This window comes from Panthera leo, chromosome B4 (genome assembly GCF_018350215.1).
Source record: "Panthera leo isolate Ple1 chromosome B4, P.leo_Ple1_pat1.1, whole genome shotgun sequence".
Lineage (NCBI taxonomy): Eukaryota > Metazoa > Chordata > Mammalia > Carnivora > Felidae > Panthera > Panthera leo.
In genome coordinates, this window is record NC_056685.1 from 115,351,802 (window position 1) to 115,376,132 (window position 24,331).

At 46.3% G+C, this 24,331-nt stretch overlaps 1 protein-coding gene across 6 annotated transcripts in view; it reads right to left on the bottom strand.

Annotated features, from left to right (window-relative positions):
- Positions 1-590: 590 nt before the first annotated feature.
- The window catches only part of TMCC3 (transmembrane and coiled-coil domain family 3), a 288,129-nt gene continuing 264,388 nt past the window's right edge, over positions 591-24,331 (bottom strand). For 4 of the 6 annotated variants that reach the window (XM_042947377.1, XM_042947375.1, XM_042947374.1 and 1 more), the window contains 3 exons: positions 13,073-13,989; positions 9,095-9,230; positions 591-3,806 (listed from right to left, as the gene is read on the bottom strand). In XM_042947377.1, coding sequence (XP_042803311.1) covers positions 3,504-3,806; positions 9,095-9,230; positions 13,073-13,974 — 1,341 coding nt within the window. In that variant the 5' untranslated portion in view covers positions 13,975-13,989 and the 3' untranslated portion in view covers positions 591-3,503. Of the gene's footprint in view, positions 3,807-9,094; positions 9,231-13,072; positions 13,990-14,603; positions 14,669-18,538; positions 18,604-24,331 lie in introns of those variants that run through there. The other 2 variants (XM_042947378.1, XM_042947379.1) reach the window with 2 other exon arrangements.

Here is a 24,331-nt window from a genome sequence, read left to right on the forward strand (position 1 = left end):
AAAAAACAAAAAAAAACACAAGAATGACAAAGTAGCAGGGCTAATTCCCACGGATGCTAATTGATGGAGAGGGATAACCGCGTTTGGGCCGTAATGGAAGCGGAGATCTCAGTCTGTCAACAGTTCATACTCATCACGTAAGCAAAACCACATGCTAGAAACCGGGGGCTGATCCTACTCTCTGTACAAAATCAGCAGTGGAGTACTTTTATTTACGGCTTCATTGTGGTTTGAATTGGGGCGGGGGGCGGGGGGGAGTTCAATGTTTTGTTCTGGCTTGATCATACTCAAAATGTAAACTGGGATAACTGATTCCAATACCCACATAAGAGGATTTTTAGATTTTTGTTTTGCCCTCAGCGAACTATCATTATCTTGGTGATCATGAAAATAGTATGTCACAAAAAAATCCTGTGCTAGGATGCAATATCCAGTATCTTTTTTTAATTTTCATGTTTATTATTGAGAGAGAGAGAAGAAAAACAAGCACGAGTGGGGGAGGGGCAGAGAGAGAGGGAGACACGGATTCCTAAGCAGAGTCGTCAGCACAGAGCCCGATGCAGGGCTTGAACTCATGAACTGCAAGATCATGACCTGAACTGAAGTTGGCACTTAACCGACTGAGCCACCCAGATGCCCCTGCAACGTCCAGTATCTTAAAGCACTAAGTTTGCTTTGTGAGCAGGTGCCTGACCATCCCATGACTGGCTTCATCTTTACTACGAATGAAAGGTGGGGAAAGGGATTAGCTGACTTAAATGTAAATTAAATAACCAATTCCATGATATATCCCAGTTGGATCACTATTTTTAATTGAATAATGTATAAAATTTTATTTAATCTTACCCTTGTGCGGGAAAGGAAATACAATGGGAGGGTTTATTCCTTAAGAGAACAGTAAACCACAGAGGGTAAAGGTCTCCTTGGAGCGTATCAACTTATTAAAAAGCTTCATGAACTTTCAACAAGACTCTGAAATAAGCATGCCATGTAGGTTGAGCATACCCAAGTGAAAACAAAGTTATCTGACGTCTAACGAGAACTGGTGGACATACAGATTCTGTGCAAAAGAAGGCATGATCAAATGGGATGATTTAGACCCTAGATTTCAGAGCAGAGCCAGTCTCTAGCCGCTTCTGTTAACAGCTCCAGACTGGAGGGGGCGGAGTGTGTGGCTTTCCATTTCCTCCCCTACTTCCGCAGCAGAGAGGAGACACGCGGATGCAGGTCTGGGAAGCGTCAAAGCGAATGTCGAGTGGAGCGTGGTGGCCAGTGAAGCAGGCCCACGTCCTGGGTCCTCCCCTGCAACCCTTAACCTCAAAGGGCTAGAAATCTCTCTCCCTCTCTGTAAAAAATAACAGCATATCTACTTCCGCCGCAACCTCTGGCATATGCAAAGTGCCTCAGAAAGAGGCGCAGAAATTGAGAGGCGCCCACCAGGACCCAGGGGTGGAAGCTGCATCCAGCCCTCAGCCGAATGGAGACTGACGCCCACAGGTGAAGGAGAATGCTGGCCATTAAAATACAGAAGCAAAAGAAAGCACACCGTTCTTTCTCCCTCCCATCCCTGGATCTGGAACTCTTTTCTGTCCCCAGGGTTTGATGGATCACAGTGTGTTTACAGCCAACTTGGCAGAACAAGGGCGAGTCTGATGGTGGAAGGGGACACGGCCATGAGATGGGGGTAGGGCTGCTGACTCCGTCTTCCCTGAATCCAAGATGCTTAACAGCCAAAGATTTCACGAAATGATCGTTACTGGTTTTAAGAAGCTTGAGTCCAGAATTAGATAGTGGGGACAGTTGAAGAAGTTTGTGAATTTACTAAAGCCACTGAACTGTCACGTTAAAAGAAGAAAGCTTGAGTTGTCTAAGTCTCACACACGCTGGACTTGTGCCAAATGCTCGACTGTTCCACTCTCTCAAACCATGGCGCACTGTCACATTTTTTTTTTTTTCAGGAGATTTCCCCAAGAGCAGCTGTTCGCAAAATATTGCACTTAATTTAAATCCAGGCGATTTGATGTTTTCTGGAAGAAAATGTACACTAACATACATCTTTACGCCTTCAGAGAACAGAGCGGATGGCAGGAGGCAGGACTGAACAGCCGTTTCCATTAAAATCTTCTAACTTCATTTTCAGTAGGTACAGAGAGAAAGAGACTTAAAGGGGAGTATCATCTGGGCTGAAAGTAGTGAGTAGAATCCCTCAAGCAGGTTGAGGATGTTAACTTCTGAATGCTTTCACCTCAGGGGAAGAAGCGCGGCCCCTCTATTACCTGGGCCCTTGTCTCCAGGAAGATCCCGAGAGGTGACAGACAGCCTTCGCTTGGACACTGGATCAATCTATGTGATTCCGGCTGGTCTCACAGGGTCATAAGAGGACCTTCTCAGTCTCCATCCAGGTCGACTGCTCCCCCTGATCTGACTGCCACCCCATTAGACCACACATCCTATTTCCCTCCTGCTTCCAGAGCTCCTACCTCAGAGCACTTTCGCTTTATAAAAGTACAATTCTGTTGTCTTAAAGAAAAACAAAAACCCCACGACACGAGCATCATTTGTTTTCATTTGTGGAGTGAGATTTGCGATCCCTCGCAAGCCAGGGAATAGAGTGAATCACGTCCTCACAGGGGGTCTATCACAATTAAGATGTGCTGAAATACAAACCTCCAGAGTAGTGCTTACTGGACCCTGATGTTCAAGCCATGGCTTGATGTGGGATTTGGAAGAATTTCTACATGCTTGAAGGCAAGGCATTCAACGGCCACTTCAGATAAAATCAACGTGTGGCTCCCCGGATGTTAGAAGGTGAAAGCCCCACTCATAAATCTTCGCATCTTACCATTTAAAGTGCAAGACAACATCTAAGTTAGACGTCTGACGGATCAACAGGCGTGTCGTAAGATTTCCGAGTTACTTGTGAGTCACGCACGACTGACCGCTATGGACACTGGGAACAGGTGGGGCCTAGGGTCCTCTGGACAAGTGGACTGGATGACACAGGATTTTCTGTACTTTCAAAGGCCACGAGGGTTCACCGTGGCCAATGCGTGTACTTCCCCTCCCCAAGTCCTGCTACATCCTTGCTGCTAACAGGACTCAGGGGAAAAATGCAACCACAAGCAACAGTGAAGCTCGACTGTGATAGAGACTTAAGAGAGAGACAGAGACTTAAAATCCCTTTTCTTCTGGATCATTAATTATGTCAAATGCTCAATAACCAGAGGCTGGCCATGCTGGGCTAGTCAGGTGGGCAGAAGATCTGGTGTGATTAAGGCAGTGAGCGACGTGGGGAGAGCTCTGAAACAGATTCACATTCGCTAAGGATGGGGACTGAGCCGGCAAGTACTACCGTGTGAAGGGAACTGTAGTTATTTACAATGCACAGCCCAGGCCTGGTCACCTCTAGTCAGCACAACCCCGTTCATTTGAAAATTTGGTAGAATGCACAGTTTTCTTTAAAACATAAATCTGAAAGAACCTGAAGACAGGAACCCGCGGCTTCATCTGGGTATTAGGATCCTTTCTAGGGCACACAGAATATGGTCCCAGTTTTTACAAAATATCGCAAGAAGAGTCACGGCGAAGAAAGTGCCGAGAATGTGGAAGCGGCTCTTCATCATGGGCGAGACAAACTTGGCAATGGTAGACACACACACTAGGATGACAGTCATGAAGGCCAGGATCACGTTTATGCACCTCCCCAGGAGCACTTTGGCATTCACGGTGTCTGTCTGCAGGACTTGCTGCTCTTGCTGGTGGAGCTCCAGCTTAGAAATGCGAGTCTGGCAGGATTCCAAGGCTTCCTGTGGGCAAGAGGGAGAGCAAGGGTCACACGCTGTCGGGACCATGGGCAACACGTGAGCACATGCTTGGACGTGCACGGAAGCTCCCTGGCTCAGGACACTCAATGCTGAGGCAGCTTCAAACAGCCAAGCTGACGGTGACGATGATGACAAAGAACGGAAACGAGAATCCCAAGGCTCATTTATTCTGTTATTCACGGACAGAACGAACAACCGTAAAATACCATAAACGGGGACTTACGGTTAAGTATTTTGAAATAAAGCACATAAACTATTGGCATCCGTTGGTATCATCAGGACCAAACCAGAGGAGGGGTAGGCCATTGTGGGACAGGCGACTACCCCCAGCCATGGAGTAGGTGGTACCTATTTCCACTGCTCAGTGGATGTATGCATCCACTTATATAGACTGTGGAGGATGAAGGGAGAAGGGATGGGAACAGGACTGACCACGGGCGACTCGGCTCTCACTTGCTCTCTGAATGCTGTTACTCAGGACACTATCCACTGCTGCACATCCTTCCCAGAGCTCGTTCTTTCTAAGGCTTCAGTCGCTAAGACACAGAGGACCCCAAGTGTCTCTCTGGCCAAGTCACCTCCTCTGAGTTTGACTCATGTATCTACATGGCTCCTTGACATCCCCCTCTGAGCTTCTCAGAAGCACCTGGAATGCAACATGTCCAAGTGCGGATTCACATACCGCACCCTCTCCTGCACCTGCCATCGGTCCTGTTTCCCTTCTGGTGCTCCTTTCCTCAGAAAACAGCACCTGGCTCAGCCGGTTCCTCCCACCAGACACTCATTTCCGCTAATCCGTCCCCAGCCCTGTCGATGCGACCTACAGCATCTATCTTTAGGGGCCCATTTCTCTCCCCTCCCAGTCTCCACCCCCCCCTGCCCCACTCACCATGCTCTGGCCATGCTGGCTTTTTAAAGTTTGGAAAAGGAGCATGTTCGGGACCTTTGTACATGCATATACTGTGCCTGAAACGTTTGGTTCCCCACTCCCTCCCCTCCTCACCGGTGGATCTCCCTCCCCTCTCAGGTCCCACCTAGGAAGCCGTCCCAGCCCCATCGGACGATGTGAAGTTTCCCCCAGCCCTCTCCCCCAACCAGAAGACCACAGCTGCACAAGGATGGGGACTAGGCCACCTGCTGTTACCCCAGCAAAGGGCCGGCCATGCAGCAGGGAGCAGACGGGCGCCAGGAAGGAGGCATGAGGCTCGTGAGAGGAAACTCTGTGCCTCTTGGGAGAACAGGACCTGACTAGAGGTGGTACAACGAGCCCCTTTTTAGTTCACTAGCCTACTGTCGAACTCGTTTCCCAACGTGTGCTTGCTTGGTTACAACACAGCCATCTTGTCAGGTTTTCAACAACCATAACAGCTGTAACGCTGATTCGCTTTTCTTCCACTGAATATACTCTATGGGCCAAAGAACAGAGTTCTCTGTTACTATAGTAACTTTCATGACATGGGTTACCAACAGAGAAGGTAAAACTCCTTCAGATTTTCACATTCTAAAAAAGCACTGGCCTCCTAAAAGAGCAGGCACGTGCCCCAGGGATCACGAATTCTTTTCAACTATTTGAGCTCATGGTCTCCTCTTTTTTAGACGCGGCAGGGAAAAGCGGACAGAACAAGACAGAAGACCAACATTTTTGGCAAATCCATTCATCTTTAATTGGGTACACACGTTACATATATAAACAGACTAATCCCAGAACTGAATTCCTTGGAACTGCTATCAAATTTTTTACCAAAAGAAAGATCCAAGAAAATTAAGTAGTGAGTTGCAAGGAATTTTATTTACAGCACCCACTAAGTGATGGCCCCGTGATTCTTAGTGCTTCTTTGGATCCAGTGTTTAACTTAACTGGGGACAAGGACAGAGGACGGACTGAATTATGCTTAAGCCTGTTTTAATTGGGAATTCTAATAAAACAAAACTCAGTTTCTTAAAACAGTAAAACCCTTGCCTCCCCGTGGACAACAGCCACCCTCACCTTAGCAGCTCTTCCCACTGTAGAACCCTGCCTGTACGAACAAAACAAACGCGAACTGAAGACGAACTTGAGCGGGCCCGATTGTGAAAAGCCCCGAGGAATAGGGCTCCTCACCAATGTAACAGAAAACACGGCCGGCATTTATTTTTTGACTGTCTGCTATGCGTCAGGAAGATTTAAGTACTTCATATATATTATCCATTTAATCCTCCTGACAGCCTTTTGAGGTGAAGCTCACTGATGAGATTTCCATTTTACAGATGAGGAAACGGAGGCCCAGGGAGCTAACTTATCCAGAGTCACACGGTAAGCGGTAGAGCCAGGACTCTCACTATCTGAACAAAGAAGACTCTATAGTCACACAGACAGGTGTCCTCTTTGCATTTGTGAGCTGGAGACGAAACCAGAAAAATGTTCAAATGAACTCCTCTATATAGTGAAGCTCGCTTTCTGAAGTCCCTCACTTTATCTTACTCGTTCATCTTTAAAGTATGTTTTTTTTAAAAAAAGAAAAGGAAAAAAGAACACTAACCCAAACTATCCCCTAAATAAGAAAACCACATATTTAGACATAATCCAGTGGCATCCCAGACATGTTCTAAAAACAGAATGTTTTAATAAAACTGACTGCACTGTTCACCCTGCAACACTGAACATTTAAATGGGTCACATTCTTTAAACCAGGCAATGGCGATGCTAAGTCTCCTAACCCAGAGCAAGGGCAAAACCTCCCTAGTGTCTCCCACACCTTGGTCCTCAGAGGTAGAAGGTTTCCCACCAGCTCCGTCTGATGCTCTGGATCCCAGAAACATCCAAGTAGATGCCTGGGATTGGCACAGACTCACAGCCTGCGACACAGAGAAGAACAAAACGTGGGCAGCTGAAACTCCAGCTCACACACTGTGGGGGAAAAAAAAAATCTCCCTTTATAGGTTTCAGTTTTCTCCCTCATAAAGTATGGCTGGAGAAAATCACCACTGCCTACAAAGACAAGTTGTAAAAATGGAGCTGAGCTCTACTTGGAGAGTGTGCTTTCTTGCTTTTTAATTATTTTTTTTTGTAAAGTTTATTTATTTTGAGAGAGAGAGAGAGAGAGAAAACAAGTAAGCATGAGTGGGGGAGGGGCAGAGAGAGGGGGAAACAGAGAATCTCAAGCAGGCTCTTTCCTATCTGTGCAGAGCCCGACGCGGGGCTCGAACTCACAAATCGTGAGATCGCGACCTGAGCTGAAATGAAGTCGGATGCTTAACCGACTGAGGCACCCAGGTGCCCCTACCTTTTTGCTTTTTCAAAAAAGATGATGACGGTCCCTGGGTGCCTCAGGCGGTTAAGCGTCTGACTCTTCATTTCAGCTCAGGTCACGATCTCACGGTTTGTGAGTTCGAGCCCCGCGTCGGGCTCTGCACAGACAGGAAAGAGCCTGCTTGAGATTCTCTATCTCCCTCTCTCTCTGTCCCTCTCTCCCTTTCTCTTTCAAAAATAAATAAACTTTGAAAAAAGAAAAAAAGAAGATCAATAGGAATGTAAATTGCTGCAGCCACTATGGAAAACAATATAGAAATTCCTTAAAAAATGAAACGTAGAACTCCCTATGATCCAGCAATTCCACTTTTGAGTATATACCCGAAGGAAATGAAACCAGTTTCTAGAAGAGAACCCCCATATTCACAGCAGCATTATTTATAACAGCCAAGACACAGAACAACCTAAGAGTCCATCAACAGATGAATAAAGAAATGTGGTACACATATACACAATGGAATACTATGCGGCCATGTCACTTGTGACACGTGGATGGACTGACGGCATGATGCTAAGTGAGGAGTCAGACGGAGGAAGACAAACAGGCCGTATGATCTCACTTATATGTGGAATTGAAAAAACAAACACACTCATAGAAACAAAGAACAGATTGGTGGTTCCTAGAGGCAGGGGTGGAGGGTAGGGGAAATGGGTGAAAGTGGTCAAAAGGTCCAAACTTCTAGTTATAAGATGAGGATGTGATGTGTAACGCAGCTGACTACAGTTAACAGTACTGTATTACGTATTCGAAAGCTGTTAAGAGAGAAGGTCTCAAAAATTCTCATCGCAAGAAAACAATGTGTTAATTATGTGAGGTGATGGATGTTAACTCACTTAGGTGATCATTTTGCGCGCGCTCGCTCGCGCTCTCTCTCTATATAAATCATTATGTTGTACACTTTAATGCAAAGTTGTATGTCAATTATCTTCAGTGAAAGTAGAAGAAAAGAAAGAGACCCTCTAGTAGCAGGAAAAAAAAAAAGCACTCAGGAAGACTAGGGCTGTTTCGCTACAGTGCTGCCATCACATTAATCCGGAGACGTGCTTTTGTTTACACTGACTCAGCAACCCCTTCCATCCATCCATCCATCCATCCATCCATCCATCCATCCAGATCCTACCGATCCCTGCCAAGTCCCACCCTCTCTGGACATTCATTCACGTTCATTATTCAAGGACTGTTCGCAAAACCTCGTCCAAGTCACTTAACCTCTCTGCCTTAGTCTCCACAGCTGAGAAATGGGGAAAATAGTAAGAACTGCCCGAAAGGGTTATTGTAAGGAGGAGCTGGAGAGAGAAGGGAGGCATGGCAAGTGCTCTGCTAATGTATGGTATATGGTATGCACTCGAGTTCTTGAAATTCTTACAAATATCCAAGCTATTCTTAGTCTACAGATGAGCAAACATATCTAAGACTTGCTCAGGGTCACATAACTGGTAAATGGCTGACCTGGGACTAAAATCTAGTATCTGACTGCAAAATGACCAACCATCCCACCCGTTCATAGCTTGTTGGGCACTGTGTGTCTGAATCCTGTGGCTTTTACTGTCTGGGTCACATAATTTGTCCCCTGTTCACGTTTGCTTGAGCCGTTTGGCAGGTTACCCAATCCTGACTCCCCATCTAGTCAGTAAGCTTCTTGAAGGCAAGGTTTGCCTCATATTTAAAAAGTTTTGCAATTTTGGTAGGGGTGGTAGAGGGGGCGGGGAGGGAGGAGAGGTTATAGGCGATGGGCTTGGGTAGATAATAAATATTTGTTAATCAAAATAACTACACAGAGAATAGCCTCTTTACTCAGTGACACCTAGAACATGAGCTAATGGGGTTAATAAGGTAGAGAATGTTTGTGCAGAGAAAACATTTTGCTGCACGTGCCAGGAATCCTGTCGGGTTTATGGGATAATGCATTTAGAGTTCGTTGAACGACTTAAAGGCTGGGAAGAGCCCGCGTTGAGTGCCTGACGGCGAAGGGAACGGTACCTGGATGTCCCGTGAGCGCTCATAGGCCTGGTAGGCCACCTTCTCCTCGATGCTGGCCAACTCCTGCTTCAGGTTGGCTGTCTCGTGCTGATGCAGATCCGTCAGGTCGTGCAGCTGGTCTTCCAGTCGCTCGTACCTTTGCAAAGACAGGAGCTGATTCTGAGTGTGACACTTCAAAGGTCTCCTGGTTTTCATTCCCCGGAAGACTATGCTTCCGAAAGAATACGTCCAGCTACAGGGAACATGCTTTTGGCTAACCGTGAAGTCCAGCTAAAAGCACTGGTCTCTGTCACATTAACTTCTGTGTCCTCACTCCTGAGGTTTCACGCACACCGAAGTTGGCTTTCCCACCTCATCAGACAAGCTGAGAAATGGGGAAAATAGTAAGAATTGCCCAAAAGGGCTGCTGTAAGGAGGAGTTGCGGTGACGACACAACAGGCCTGATGCACTCACCAGTGCCGGTCAACGGACAGGGAGGGCTGTCTGGGGTCCGGCTCGAGACAAGGACCTGCTGGTGTCCCCCCCCCCCCCCCCCCTTCTGCCTGCACAGCGCCTTCTGGTTCACAGGCATGGCTCTCAAGCCCAGAGAGCCCGTAAGGAAAGAACCAACTTCTACACTAGAGTTAACTCCATTTCCCAAGGCATACTCTGATTCTGAAAACATGTTTCAATTCTTGGAACTTAGTGCTGATAAAAACATTAAACTCATTAGAAATTATAGGGGAGCCTGGGTGGCTCAGTCAGTTAAGCGGCCAACTTGTCATGATCTCAGGTCATGATCTCATGGTTTGTGAGTTCAAGCCTGGCGTTGGGCTCTGTGCTCCCTGCATGGAGCCTACTTCGGATCTTCTGTCTCCCTTTTTCTGGCCCCTCCCCCACTCAGGCACTCCCTCTCCCTCTCTCTCTCTCTCTCTCAAAAATAAATAAACTTTAAAAAAAATTTTTTAAAGAAAGAAATTATAAATGACTTACAAGTGGCATTTCCAAAAGTCCAAATCTTTTTTTTTTTTAATTTTTTTTTAACATTTATTTATTTTTGAGACAGAGAGAGACAGAGCATGAACGGGGGAGGGTCAGAGAGAGGGAGACACAGAATCCGAAACAGGCTCCAGGCTCTGAGCTGTCAGCCCAGAGCCCGATGCGGGGCTCGAACTCACGGACCGCGAGATCATGACCTGAGCCGAAGTCGGACGCCCAACCGACTGAGCCACCCAGGCGCCCCCAAAAGTCCAAATCTTAAGTAACGGAAGAACAAAGATTGTCATTCCCACCTCCCATTTCCCTCAAAGAAGAGGGATTTGTCTTATATTTGAAAACTTAGAATGTTTATTTGAAAACAGGAAGCACTATTTGGGTAATGCATTAGCCTGAAATGACTTCTATCAATGTCAGTGTTAGATGCTTATATAGGTCACCTGACAGAATCATATGAGAGAGAGACAGAGGGAGGGAGACAGATTATATGTCAATTATACCTTAAGAAAAAAAGTGAGATCAAAAAGTAATTTTATGCAGGGGTTCCTGGGTGGCTCAGTCGGTTAAATGTCCGACTTTGGCTGAGGTCATGATCTCACAGTTCGTGAGATTGAGCCCCGTTTCGGGCTCTGTGCTGACAGCTCAGAGCCTGGAGCCTGCTTCGGATTCTGTGTCTCCCTCTCTCTCTGCCCCTCCCCCACATGCTCGCTCATGCTCTCTCTCTCTCTCAAAAATAAATACACTTAAAAAAAAGTAATTTAATGAAGATTTAATAATTATTCTCAGATAGGACTTCATAGGTACCCAATGTTGGTGTAAAAGCCTTTTAAGGATCTCTTACAGCAAACGATACAGTCAGAGGCTAACCCTTGGACAATCACAAACATAACTACACGACAAATGAGGAAACTACCCCAAATTTATATAAGTGGGTATTTGTGAGTTGGGATAAAATTTGGATCTAAAGAGTACTATATCCCAAACTATTCAGATGGAACTGAAGTCAGTATTTTCTGGAAAAACTGTGACTCAAAAATAGTTATGTGAGAAAGACACTAGAGTCAAAGATGTATGCTGAAAGTTTAAAAAAATGGTTTCATAGAATATAAGAGCTGAAAAAAGCCACATTTACAAATTAATACATTTAAAACCATTTTGAGATATAAAGTATGTAAGTTAAATTTAAAGTTTAACCTTACAATATGTAATGGGCTTTCAATATTTTTTCTTATATATTTTTTTTTAATTTTTTTTTTAACATTTTTTTATTTTTGAGACAGAGAGAGACAGAGCATGAACAGGGGAGGGGCAGAGAGAGAGGGAGACACAGAATCGGAAGCAGGCTCCAGGCTCTGAGCCATCAGCCCAGAGCCCGACGCGGGGCTCGAACTCACGGACCGCGAGATCGTGACCTGAGTTGAAGTCGGACGCTTAACCGACTGAGCCACCCAGGCGCCCCTCTTTTAATATTTTTTTAATTTTTAAAATTCTTATTTATTTTTGAGAGAAAGAAAGAGCATGTGAGCTGGGGAGGGGCAGAGAAAGAGAGACACAGAATCCGAAGCAGGCTCCAGGCTCTGTGCTGACCCTGATGCAGGGCTTAAACTCACGAACCACCAGATCAGGACCTGAGCCAAACTTGGACGCTTAACTGACTGAGCCACCCAGGTGTCCCATGGGCATTTAACTTTTTCTCTACATTTTTATAAGTTAACATGTTCGTTCTGACTAAAAACAAAAAACAAAACAAACAACCACAATTTTGGGGGCGCCTGGCTGGCTCAGTTGGTAGCAAGCATGTGATTCTTGATCTCAGGGTTGTGGGTTCAAGCTCCACACTAGTACAGAGATTACTTAACATCTTAAAAAAACAAAACAAAACAAAACAAAACAAACTTTGGGGAATCTTTTTACTGAGAAACAGTAGAAAATCACTTCTTATTAATATTTTTATTAATTAGTTATAGGCACATAAAATCTAGCCTGTAAATACCTTTTAGAAGTAGCTAACATAGGGGTGCCTGGGCGGCGCAGCCAGTTAGGCATTGGGCTCTTGATCTCGGCTCAGGCGATGACCTCATCGTTTGTGGGTTCGAGCCCTGCATGGAGCTCTGCACTGACAGCGTGGAGCCTGCTTGGGATTCTGTCTCTCCTTCTCTCTGCCCCTCCCCCAATTGTGCATGTGCTCTCTCTCTCAAAATAAATAAACTTTAAAAAGATGAGCTAATATAAAAAAATAAAATTAGCTAATATAATCCACAAGATTTGAATTTATACTTTACTCTTAAGATTTCTTTTGAAAACTATTTATGGTGAAAAGTTTAGTGAGCAAAATATCGTACATAAAAAAAAATGTACACTATATTAAAACTTGAAGATTAATGTGCCAAAGAAAATCTACCTTGTTGAACAATGCAGTGATTTCTTTTAAAAATGGTTATTTATTATTTTTGAGAGAGACAGAAACAGAGAGCATACGCGTGCAGGGGAGGGGCAGAGAGAGAGGTAGACAGAGGATCCGAAGTGGGTTCTGTGCTGACCTGATGTGGGCTCAAACTCACAAACCGCGAAATTATGACCTGAGCCGAAGTAGGACGCTTAGCTAACTGAGTCACCCAGGTTCCCCAACCATACAATGGGTCATTTACTTGACAGTTATCGTGGAGGAAAATAAAATACAGATCTACGAATTAGTGTAACAAAACTTTATGACAGAAGTCTACTGGAGCTTAAGAAGGAACTCCACGTGCACATGAGCTACAGACTATACAGCGACATTTTAACAGACTCACACAACTCTCTCTGAAGTATCAACCTGTACGTCACAAACTATAAAGTTTAGAATCACGAAGTATGGGAAAACACTACTGATTTTAAATGTTTTTTTGATCCACATCCATATCCATGGAAAACACAACCACGAGCGTGTCACTTCCAAGCAATCTCTCTGCACTTAGGAAGTCATACTTCTAGAAGAATTCCAAGAGAACAGTCTGACATACCTGTATCTTTCCTCTTGCAGCGTCTGAGAAATAAAACCGTATTCTCTCTTAAACTGCACCTTCAGCGCCTCGATGTCCTCGGCCAGCTGTGCCTGGGTGTCCTTGATCTCCCTCAGCTCCTCCAGGATCATGGTGAGCTTGCCCTGGCTGTCCAGCGTGCCGGCTCCGCTGGCCCCGAAGGACTGGTTCCCGTTACTGTCGGCGGAGCCCGACGTGCCACTCGAACACTCGTCATCGCTGCCGTACTTGGGTTTGTTCACAATGGTGGCGCTGCCCCCATAGGCCCGCGGACTCCCTTCAGGCCTGAATTCCTCCAGGGAATTTTTTAAGTGAGCGATGTTATCGGCGCTGCCAAACTTATTCCGGATCAGGTTGGCAAACTCCCTGGACTTATTGAAGACGAACACGGGCGGGGTGAGGGACACGCCCGGCATGCCCGATTTCCCGCACTCCGTGCCGTGGGGAGCAGTTCGAGACTTCGCGTGGGCATCTTTCAGGGAGTGCGGCACGTCCTTCAGGTTGTCTTTGGCAATGTCCTTTGCGCTCCTGGAGGCTCCATTCTGCTCGATCTCCCTGAGCTTTCTATGATACTGTTCTAACTTCTTCTGAAGCTGGGCAATGGAGTGAGCGGACTTCTGATTCTTCTTCTCAAAGACTTGCTTGATGCGGCCCGCCTGCTGCTTGTCTGCGCTGTTGACTAGTTTCAGATACTCTGCAACATTGCCGTCGCGGGACGTCTGCTCGATCTTGATCTGCTCTGTCACCTTGAGAATTTTTTGTTTCAGGCTGTCCGCACTGAGTTTGACCTTGTGGAAGTCCAGGATGCCATCCGGTACGTCAAAGTTGAGGTTGGTGTCGGACCCCCCTCGGCGAATGTTCAGGGGCAGGCTTAGGGTGTTCATGTCATGTCGCTCTACCTGAAAGAGACAGGGAGGAAGCACTTGAAGACTTGAAGGCAAAGGCACAGTTACTGTGAGAGAATCTGGGCACACACTACAGACATACTTCAGGTCCCAGATCTTTAAACTGCAAGTATTCCTAAGATAAAAACTCCCTACTATTATCCCAGTTGAACAGAGGACAGCCCAACTCCTTCCTGCATCCATGTGTACTATGAGATTCAGGTTTCCCAGGGCTTCCAATGTTTTGCCTGATTACATGTAATTGTCAGTTGCCAGGGTGGAAAATGCATAATGGTACAAGGTTACCCTCATTCCTAGTTTCCCCAGATGCCCAGGTAACTAGGGTGCCTGCCATGCTCCACGCACGGTGAATTTCGACACTGTGGGAAATGCACCCAGTTCAGACCTCAATCACTTAAGAAGAAGAATGAGGGAAAAGTTCCAGCAGGTACATTCATCATCAACACAAGAAACTATTTTCTTACTGGAATCATTAAGCAGATGTGATGGGATAACATGATGCAAAATTAATTTTACTAACTGAGTAACAGTACAGTGTGTACAGGTGGAAATAAACAACCCAACCACAACGGAAGTGATTAAAAAAAAAGAACAGCAAGTGATAATACCCTGTGAAATGGCTTTCTCACTCAAGGGCCACCTGGGGAAGAAGTGCAAAGTATCACTGAGCACCACAGGTTTGTGCCGGGCAAGGGCAAGGGCAAGGGCAAGGGCAAGGGACAGGGACAGGGCAAGGGCAAGGGCAAGGGCAAGGGCAAGGGCAAGGGCAAGGGCAAGGGCAATGGATAGGGAAAGGGAAAGGGAAAGGGAAAGGGAAAGGGAAAGGGAAAGGGATAGGGATAGGGAAAGGGATAGGGAAAGGGATAGGGAAAGGGATAGGGCAAGGGCAAGGGCAAGGGATAGGGCAAGGGCAAGGGATAGGGAAAGGGAAAGGGAAAGGGATAGGGATAGGGCAAGGGCAAGGGCAAGGGCAAGGGCAAGGGCAAGGGCAAGGGCAAGGGATAGGGCAAGGGCAAGGGCAAGGGCAAGGGCAAGGGATAGGGAAAGGGAAAGGGAAAGGGAAAGGGAAAGGGAAAGGGAAAGGGAAAGGGAAAGGGATAGGGATAGGGATAGGGATAGGGATAGGGATAGGGATAGGGAAAGGGCAAGGGAAAGGGCAAGGGAAAGGGAAAGGGCAAGGGAAAGGGAAAGGGCAAGGGCAAGGGAAAGGGCAAGGGCAAGGGAAAGGGCAAGGGCAAGGGCAAGGGCAAGGGCAAGGGCAAGGGCAAGGGAAAGGGCAAGGGCAAGGGAAAGGGCAAGGGCAAGGGCAAGGGCAAGGGCAAGGGCAAGGTCAAAGGGCAAGGGAAAGGGAAAAGGAAAGACGAAGGGAGCCTGGGGGCCAGGTACCATGGATATGTGTCTTGTTTGATCCTACCATGCCAAGTAAAGACTATGTTAAACCCATGTATGTATAAACTGAGACATCAAGAGCCAGGATCTGAATTCAAGTCACCCTTATGGGGTTCTCTGTCTGTGTCAGGACACTCTACCAAGGTGTCCCCAAAGGACTAAAGACAAGCCTTTGCAGAGTCTGAACACAACCTCGAAAGATTTGTAACCTCTAAACTGAAACATCTGATTTGTCAAGTTAACTACCTCTTGATTAGAATAATCCCTTGATACAGAGTCTCACTGGAAACCAAATGGGAGACAATATTCAGCACAAGTTATTTTTTTTTTAAAGGAACAGTAGGCAGAAATAGCAAAATATTAATAAGATATTAACACACCTCACCCTGCCTAAGTGACCCAGACTCGAATGTGTTCATTTCCAACAATGAAGTATTAACACTCTGTCCCATGCACAATCCTGCCCAGTGCTTTCTCCCAGAGAAGGGAGCCCAATGGCATAGTGGGACACAATCCCAGGCTGGTGAGTCAGTCCTCCTACACAACTTACAAAAGTTTGTTAACATTATTTCTTGGCCCCTCTCTTCCAACACACAATTTTGCTATGAATAAGAGACACTGGGTGTTTTATCTGGCAGAAGAGTGTCACAAAGGAAAGGCTGGAAGTAAATAAATGCCAAGTCACTTGTAAGACTAGAAAAAAGGAGAAAGGAATTCTGAGGTCACCTGATCAAGACAGACGGGTGGGCGTAGGGAATAAAGAAGGTATGGGATAATCATCTTCAAGTCCTAGAGAAGACCAGAGGGAGCTCAAGGAAACTCTGTATCTATGGCTCACTAGTGAACCCAAACAGGAATGGGTTCAAATTACATTAACAGAGAACGCACTAAATCTAGAAAATGTTTATCTGGGGCAGACAGGGTAATCTGTGGTAACCACACAATCAGGAGCCTACAAATTTGTATCACTGCAGGGATTCACTGATCTGATCATGCTTTTCTACTTCTCAGAAACTTTCTTTGGCTCCCCAAAGCCTCCCAGATTGAATAATACAACCCAGCCACTATAAGGCCCTAGCTTACCTTTCAGGCCTCACCTTGCACCTAATGGATGCCATTCATCTCAAGTGAACCTTACAACCCAAAGTTCCCAGAATGTAGGGGAATGTCCTATGGATTTTCTCATATGAATGATATTCACAATGCCTGCCACCCATCCACTTCTGGTTATCAAAATCCCACATATTCCAGGGGCGCCTGGGTGGCTCAGTTAAGCCGCTGACTTTGTCTCAGGTCACAAGCTCATGGTGTGTGAGTTCAAGCCCCGCGTAGGGCTCTGCACTGATAGCTCGGAGCCTGGAGCCTGCAGCCTGCTTTGATTCTCTGTCTCCCTCTCTCTCTCTCTGCCCCTTCTCCACTTGTGCCCTCTCTCAAAAATAGATAAACTTAAAACATTTTTTTTAAATCCCACATATTCTTGAAGCTCCACTTAAAATCCCACTTATTCCATGAAGCTTTCCCTACTCCATCAGAAAGCTGCCTGTTCTTTCTGTGGTCCTCCATGGTGCTTTCACGGTGCCACATGACTCATCCCCCCCCCCCCCCCCCCAATCCCGGGTACAGGCTCCTTTAGGGAAGAGACTTGTCATACCTACACCCGGTCTGTAGTGCTAGCACTGTCCCTATTCACAGGAGACTATCGATAATGTTTGCCGAACTCAGATGACATCATTCTTTATTCCAGGAGAGTCACTCTGAAATCACTTAAGTTATATTTTAATAGAACCAAGACAGTGACCTTGGATGTTCTTCCCATACAGAACTGAACATTTCAGGCAGAGATGTTTTCCCGACAGCTGGGTAGTAAGTTCTATACCATTTCAAACAGGTTCAACCAAATGAAAACTTTTCTGGGGCACCTGGATGGTTCAGCAGTTGAGCGTCTGACCCTTGGTTTCGGCTCAGGTCATGATCTCACAGTTCATGGGACTGAACCCTGAACCTGGGAGTTCTCTCTCTCTCTCTCTGCCCTCTCCCCCACTCGTGCTGTCTCCCAAATTAAAAGGAAAAAACAATGGAGATTTTTTCCGAGAATCAATGTGCAGCAACACAACACAAATACAAATAAGGATCTTTTTTTTTTTTTTTTCAAAGTAGGCTCTAGGCCCAGTGAGTGTGGAGCCCAACACAGGGCTTGAACTCACAACCCTAAGATCAAGACCTGAGCCGCGATAAAAAATGAGATGCTTGACTGACCAAACCACTCAGGCACCCCACAAATAAGGACTTTTAAACTTTAAATGAAGTATAACTTACATACAGAAAAGAACACATTTAGTAATAAAACTCAGTACTCAATGAACTGTCACAAACTGGACATACTGTATAACCGTGACCTAGTAAAAAACAGTAACAACAACAACCAGAACCGAAGCTCCCCGTGCCCCCTTCCATCACAAGTACATCACCCCCATCTCTAGGGGTAACCGTGAGCCTCACCTCTAAAGGCATGCGTTAGTTTTGACCAGTCATCACACACTCTTGTCTTTTTTGCTCCACTTTGTCTGGGATACTCTAAAGACCTCGCTTTTGCCCTCTGGAGCTCGAAGATCAGATTAAGTTATTTTTAAAAATCCACTGAAACCTGCTTGGCTCTGGAGAAGTCCACCAAGCTGGAAGATGCAGAGGCTTTTATACCTTACCTTCCCAAATGCAATAGTAAGTCAGCTCCCGTTCTTCCTTTAATCCTCAGCCCCACGGCAGCTGGCCAGCCAACGCTGGTGTTGCAATGCAACGGCCTCCTCCCTTACAGACTGCTGGGCCAGGACAGCCTCGAACACCCAGGAGCGTTTGCACACAGAGAGCTGGCTGACTTCTGGCTCACTTTAAAACTATAACAATGCTTGGCATGTCCTCGACGGTCCAGGCTGGGGAAAGCAACAGCATTCAGAGCTCAAATCAATCTACCTCACTGCTTGTCAGCAAATCTCAGTTGAAAATGTCTGATGAGGGTAGAAGGTTGAAAACTATTGTTGGGTCACACCTCTTTATAGCCTTTTATAGCCCTCGCTCTGCAGGGTAATGAAGAGCGACGTGTACACATCGTTACCAGATGCCCATGCATTCCCTAAACCCAAAGTGAAATTTCACATACGTGCTGGGGAGAAAGCTGTGGGCGTCCCCCACGTCATCCGGAGCCGGCCCCGAGGGCAAGTGCACGGTGCAGCTGTCTCAGGGCGGGACCCAGGGCGGGACCCAGGGCGGACAAAGGTTCACGGATCACCCGGAGTCAGCGTGCACGTGAACCGTGCGGATCAGGAGATGCATGTTCCAGTTTCGGCACTGACAGTAACTAGTTACGTCGTTAGCTAAATCAGGTCACGTTTGTGGGCTTCAACTTCCTCATCTATAAAGAGACGGAACCATACAAGTCGCAGCTAACAGTGCAAATTCCATGACCTTTAATCCAAGTTATCTTTACTGTGAGACAGTATTGTGGAATAGTCAAGACCCTGGGCTCCAGAGACAGACTGCTTTTGCTTTCTGTCTAGGCACCGCTTTTACGAGCTGTGTGGCTTTGGGAAAATGATTTAGCCTCTCTGTGCCTCAGTGTCCTCTTCCGTAAAACGGAGATCATCTTTCTTCAAAGAGTTGTGAATGAATGAATGAGATAATACGCATAAAGTGCTTAAAGAGTTCCTGGCACAGAGAATGGTTTCAAAAAAGGTTTGCTACTGTTGTCATTCCAATTTCATTTAAAAATGTACCTCCATGTAAAAACTGAAAGGAAACAAGCTCCAAACAATGGTTATTTTTGCATGGCGGGGTTTAGAGGAGTCATTCTTGTTTTTATGTTTCCATATTTTCCAATTCAAAAAAAAAAAAAAAAAGAACATGAAATACCATTTTGGCAGAATAGATGCTATTTTTAAAAATGACTGCTAGCCCCTTTCAGTTCTCTTAGAATGACTTGGCTATTATTAGTTTACGTGAAAGGCAGACCACCGACATCCTAGTGAAAAGCCATCGCTAATAATGTTTTCCTTCCGGCAGCGGCAACATTTCCACGGTCACCTCAATGTTCTGGAACAAAGGCTACAGAAAAGCCTAAGCCCTGGACTAACATCAAAAACCGACACTGAGTCACCTCTGCCAACAATCCAAGGCTCCGATACAACGTAAGCGAGCTCACCTCGCTCACTGGGAAGCCAGGCACAGCACAAAGTAATACAGTGGCTGCGGGAACACACTGTTCCGGCTTCCAAAGAGGGCTCTCTTCGTGACATTTCATATCTACCCCCTAAAAGCTCCAGAGGAAAATGAACAAAAGGGAAGGACAGTCAATGCAGGGGCACACCACCCAAACCCCACCCAAGAGAAGTGGAAAAGGGAACGCAGTGGGGGGGGGGGGGTTGGGGAGTAGGGAGGGGGTTAGTGGGGGGGGCGGGCCTGTGGGTGCCTGGAGGGCATGGACCGAAGCATTAGTCCCCGGAGGCTCTGGGGGTCACGGAATGGCCCGAACAAGCAGAGGCACAGAGAGATCAGAACGAAGAGGGGATGACAACTGCCTGCCTAGACCCGAGGCCGGATACAATGGACCTTTTGCGTTAAGAAAAGCTGCCTGGGGAAAAAAAGAAAAGAAAAGAAAAGCTGCTTGAGCTCAGTCACACTAGGAAAGAGTCAGTCCTTGAAACCGGCGGCCATTTCCTAGGCAACAGGTATTCCCCAGCGCACACGAGCGTGCTCTCACAGACAGGCCCACAAAGGCACTCACAGGTCTCTGTGGCCCGGGGTCCAGGCCCACACAGCTGACATTCTGTACCCTTACTCATTTTAGCCGGAATCTAATTTCAGGTCCAGAGGCAAGGCTGCTCCTGTGGCATGCCAATCAGAATGTGCTAGGCTTTGCTGTGGCAACAATGCCACAATCTCAGTGGCTTTAAAAAAAAAAAGAAAGAAAGAAAGAAAAAAAGAAAGGAAGGAAGAAAGGAAAGGTTCATTCTTGCTCGTGCTAACAAGACTGCTGGGCATCAGCTAAGGGACCCCAGCTGTGAGGGGCCCCACCTTCTGCAGTGTTGCTGGCGGCCATGGCAGGGGACTTGGGGAATCGTTCACTGGGGCCTAAAGACTTCCATCAGAAGAGGCACTTACGGCTTCGTCCGCTCACTGTACCGGGCCTAGCTAACTTCAAGGGGGCTACAGGACGGGGAAAGACAATCCCACCACATGCCCGGGAGGAAAAATGTCACGTTAGGGACACGTGTGGCATCTCATTTGCTAAAAAATTCTGAGATAGGTTCTACCGTTACTGTTTTCCAACGAGAAAACTAGGCACAGAGAAGTTAGATAAGTTGCCTACAGGCACACAACTAGTGAACAGCAGAGTGGGGACTGAAATCCAGGCAGTCTGTCTCCAGAGCCTGCCTCCCGAACAATGACAGGGTACTTTTACTATGAGTCAGGCATTGTGCTAAATACTTTTTTTAGCATTCATATATTCTATACACTAACCCTCTTTCATGAGAAAAGCCAGGCTGATAAACAAATCGATTTCTTGAGGTCCTCCACAGATAATGAATAGCTTAGCTGGGGCTACACTCTGACATACGAAACAGGTAAGACTTTGCAGGACCTAAGCTCAGCCACCAATAGCGTGAGAACCTGCTCTGCAGGGGCCCTACCGGGGGCACCAGGACTTGTGTGGACGCCCTGGGTCTGGTTAAGATTGCTCTGTCAGCACGCTTACCCTCCCTCAGTCTGAACTTGAAAAATTCGTCCAGGTTGCTGCCTAACCACAGCGCTCATGTTGCTGGCTGAAACCACACCAATCTCAGGTTTGATACGGCCTGTGACATTCATTCTTCTTCACCCGTGCTTTAAAATAGGCACAGTGGTGCAGGCAAAGTAATTCTGAGGACAAAAAAAAAAAAAAAAGCCTATTGCTTTTACTGAAATCACATGCAGCATTTACAATCACTAAGGGAAGAAAGAGAAGGAGAGAAACAGATGGTAAAAATCAGAGAAGTGAGATAAGAGACCCCTGGAGAAGAAGCCAGCCACGTCTAAGGGCCTAACAACTGAGGGGTTCAGCTCTGGACGCATGTGGGGAAGGCGCTCAGTAGATAAGTCATAGATCTGCCTGGAGAAAAGGAAAGACACTCTTCCCTCTGCTGGGTGATAGAGCAGAGAAAACAAGGGACTGCCTGGCATGGCCCTGTAGGGGTACCTTTTTTATGTTTTACCAAAAAATGCGAGCTTTTTATCACTTTGCTGCTAGTAATGCATACAGCACGACTAAGCCATCTTCCGTCTTGCTTTGTGGTAACTTGACGTGCGCTTGCAAAATGTCTCCCCACTCAGTGAACCCAGGGAAGCCAACCAAAGCCCTGAACCCCAGCACCAAACACTTGGTTCTCTTGCTAACTGAGCTAACCTGCACTGGAGAAGAAATTCTGAAAGCTTGTTAAGCAGCCTCATAACGAGATACTAACACATTCATGTTGATACCTACACAAAGTAGTCAATACCTGTATTTTAGAAGAATGCCACTTTCCCTCCCTCTACAGGCTAGAAATGAAAAACCTTAGGGAGGCCTGGGTGGCTCAGTCAGTGGAGGGTCTCTTAATTCCAGCTCAGGGCGTGATCTCACAGTTCACGAGTTCAAGCCCCACCACGTTGGGCTCTGCGCTGACGGTGCAGAGCCTGCTTGGGAGTCTCTCTCTCCCTCTCTCTCTGCCCCTTCCCTGCTCTTGCTCTCTCTCAAAAATAAACATTAAAAGAAAAATGAAAAATCTTAAAGATCTTCACATAGTATCCCAAAGATATTTTATTAGTAAAGTGACTTCATAAAATGTTTGTTCTAATTCGCTTAGACAAGGAACACACTTCCTTTTGTAGCTCAAGTCTGACAATAGTACACTACGAACTTTTAAAGAAGTTCATGGTGTACAGAACAGGAACTGAATCACTAGTTTTACCATAAAGGTTTTATTTCTCCTGCCTCTTCCTCTCTTAGCATCATGGACCAAAGAAATTCGACAGCATCAGGAGTTTTTAGTCCTTGCCTGCAGGTAAAGTTCACCTCATTACTCCGGGATTAAGGATCGTTTGGAACAGGGGACAGACTACGTGTACCTTTGCTGGCCCAATCCTTTATCCCAATACTGCGAATTAACAGATGCAGGAGATTAGACAAAGTGTTTACGGTTCTCAAAAACAAATTCTTCAAGCATCTTCAAGCACTTATGAACACTTGACACTGTAATTAGAAATAATTATCTTCTCATTAAGCCTCTACCAGGCAACAGTGGTAACCTACTTTGAATTACATGCACTAGAAAATACAGATGTCTTCAAAATAGCTTAGAACTCACTTTCAATTAATACAAACTAATCTCTTACAAAATTAGTCTGACCTGATAAAAATTTACTAGATGCCGTGTAATCTACAGAAGAATTAAATCAGAGGGGGAGAAGAAGCTAGAAGGGACAGGCTAGGGTAACGAAAAGCAAGCAACGTACATTTAAATCCAACCGCAGGTAAAGGACAGCCATGGTCCCCTGGGGAGGAGACTGGAGAGGCATGTGAAGCAACACCAAAAGAGGGCTATTTCTTTTTCTTTTTTAATATTATTTTTGGGAGAGCACAAGTGGGGGAGGGGCAAAGAGAGGGGGGCAGAGGATCCGAAGTGGGCTCTGTGCTGACAGCAGTGAGCCTGATGTGGGGCTGGAACTTATAAAATGCGAGATCATGACCTGAGTCGAAGTCAGATGCTCAACCAACTGAGCCACCCGGTGCCCCCAAAAGAAGGCTATTTCTAAGAGAAAGAGTCTCTGGGCATCCTATCTATCTTGCCTCAAAAACAGGCAAGTCTGGGAAAGGGAAGTGAACACCTAACACCTGCCCCCCATCTCTACAGGTCGGGCATGAAGAACTCGGCCTTCTTGAAGGAAGGGCTCACAGTTCCTTCTGGTGGGGAGATATGGGGTGGGGAGTTCTAAAGGGGAAGCAGGACACCCCAATTTTAGGACTAAATGCAGAATGAACATCATTGTGGCTTTTAGTTCCTCCACTTAGAAGAAACTTGGGGTGTGTGAGAACCCCTGGGTGCTGAACTAACCACTTCCAGGGTTCTGGAGTCCTTCCTACCATGGGAGTTACTCCCCCACCGGTTTCTGGCAGTGGGAGGGTCAGTAAAACCCTCGCAGGAAAGGGACTGAGCACTTGCCTTGAGGACTAGGGGAGAGGTAGAAATACCACATTATACCCCAAGAGAACCGCCTCGGGAATCGAAGCAGGAGAGACAGCTCTGAAGGAGGAGAAAAATGGGTCTCCGAGGCCCTTAGCCAGTGAGCAGGGTTCTTGGGAGGAACGTGTGCTTAACCTAAGTGTCTGAATGATGACCACACAAAGCCAGCACTGTCCTGCAGTCTTTCAGCATCTCCAATCCGAACGAAGTCTTTGAGGATTTCTTAGAACCCTCTCAGAGGCACATGACAACAGCTAACTTCACCTGAGGGGCACTGATCTGCAACAGAAGTCAGACTGTCGGCACTGGAAGAATCTTCGTAGATCTCACTTGGCTTAATGCCCGTTTTAAAAGGCAATAGCTTCAATACGAACGCAAGTAACTTTTCACTTCAGTCCACATTCTGTTCATGAGAGGTACTCTTCACAGGAAAAGTAATTTTCCCTACAAGGGGAAGTAATTTGTCCACTGAAGTATAGCTTCTTAGCTAAATACATAAAGTAAATATAATAGTCAATATGATAGGGGTGTCCTATCAGATAACAATGTCTCCCTTTTTGCTAGGAAGTTCAGCCCAAATGAATAACTGTTAGACCTGGTGATTAGCATTCCTTTCCTTTTTAATTTTCAATTTTATTTTTGGATATTACTGCTACTCTATTTCCCATGCTTTATCACACCCTCTTAGGATAAAGAGG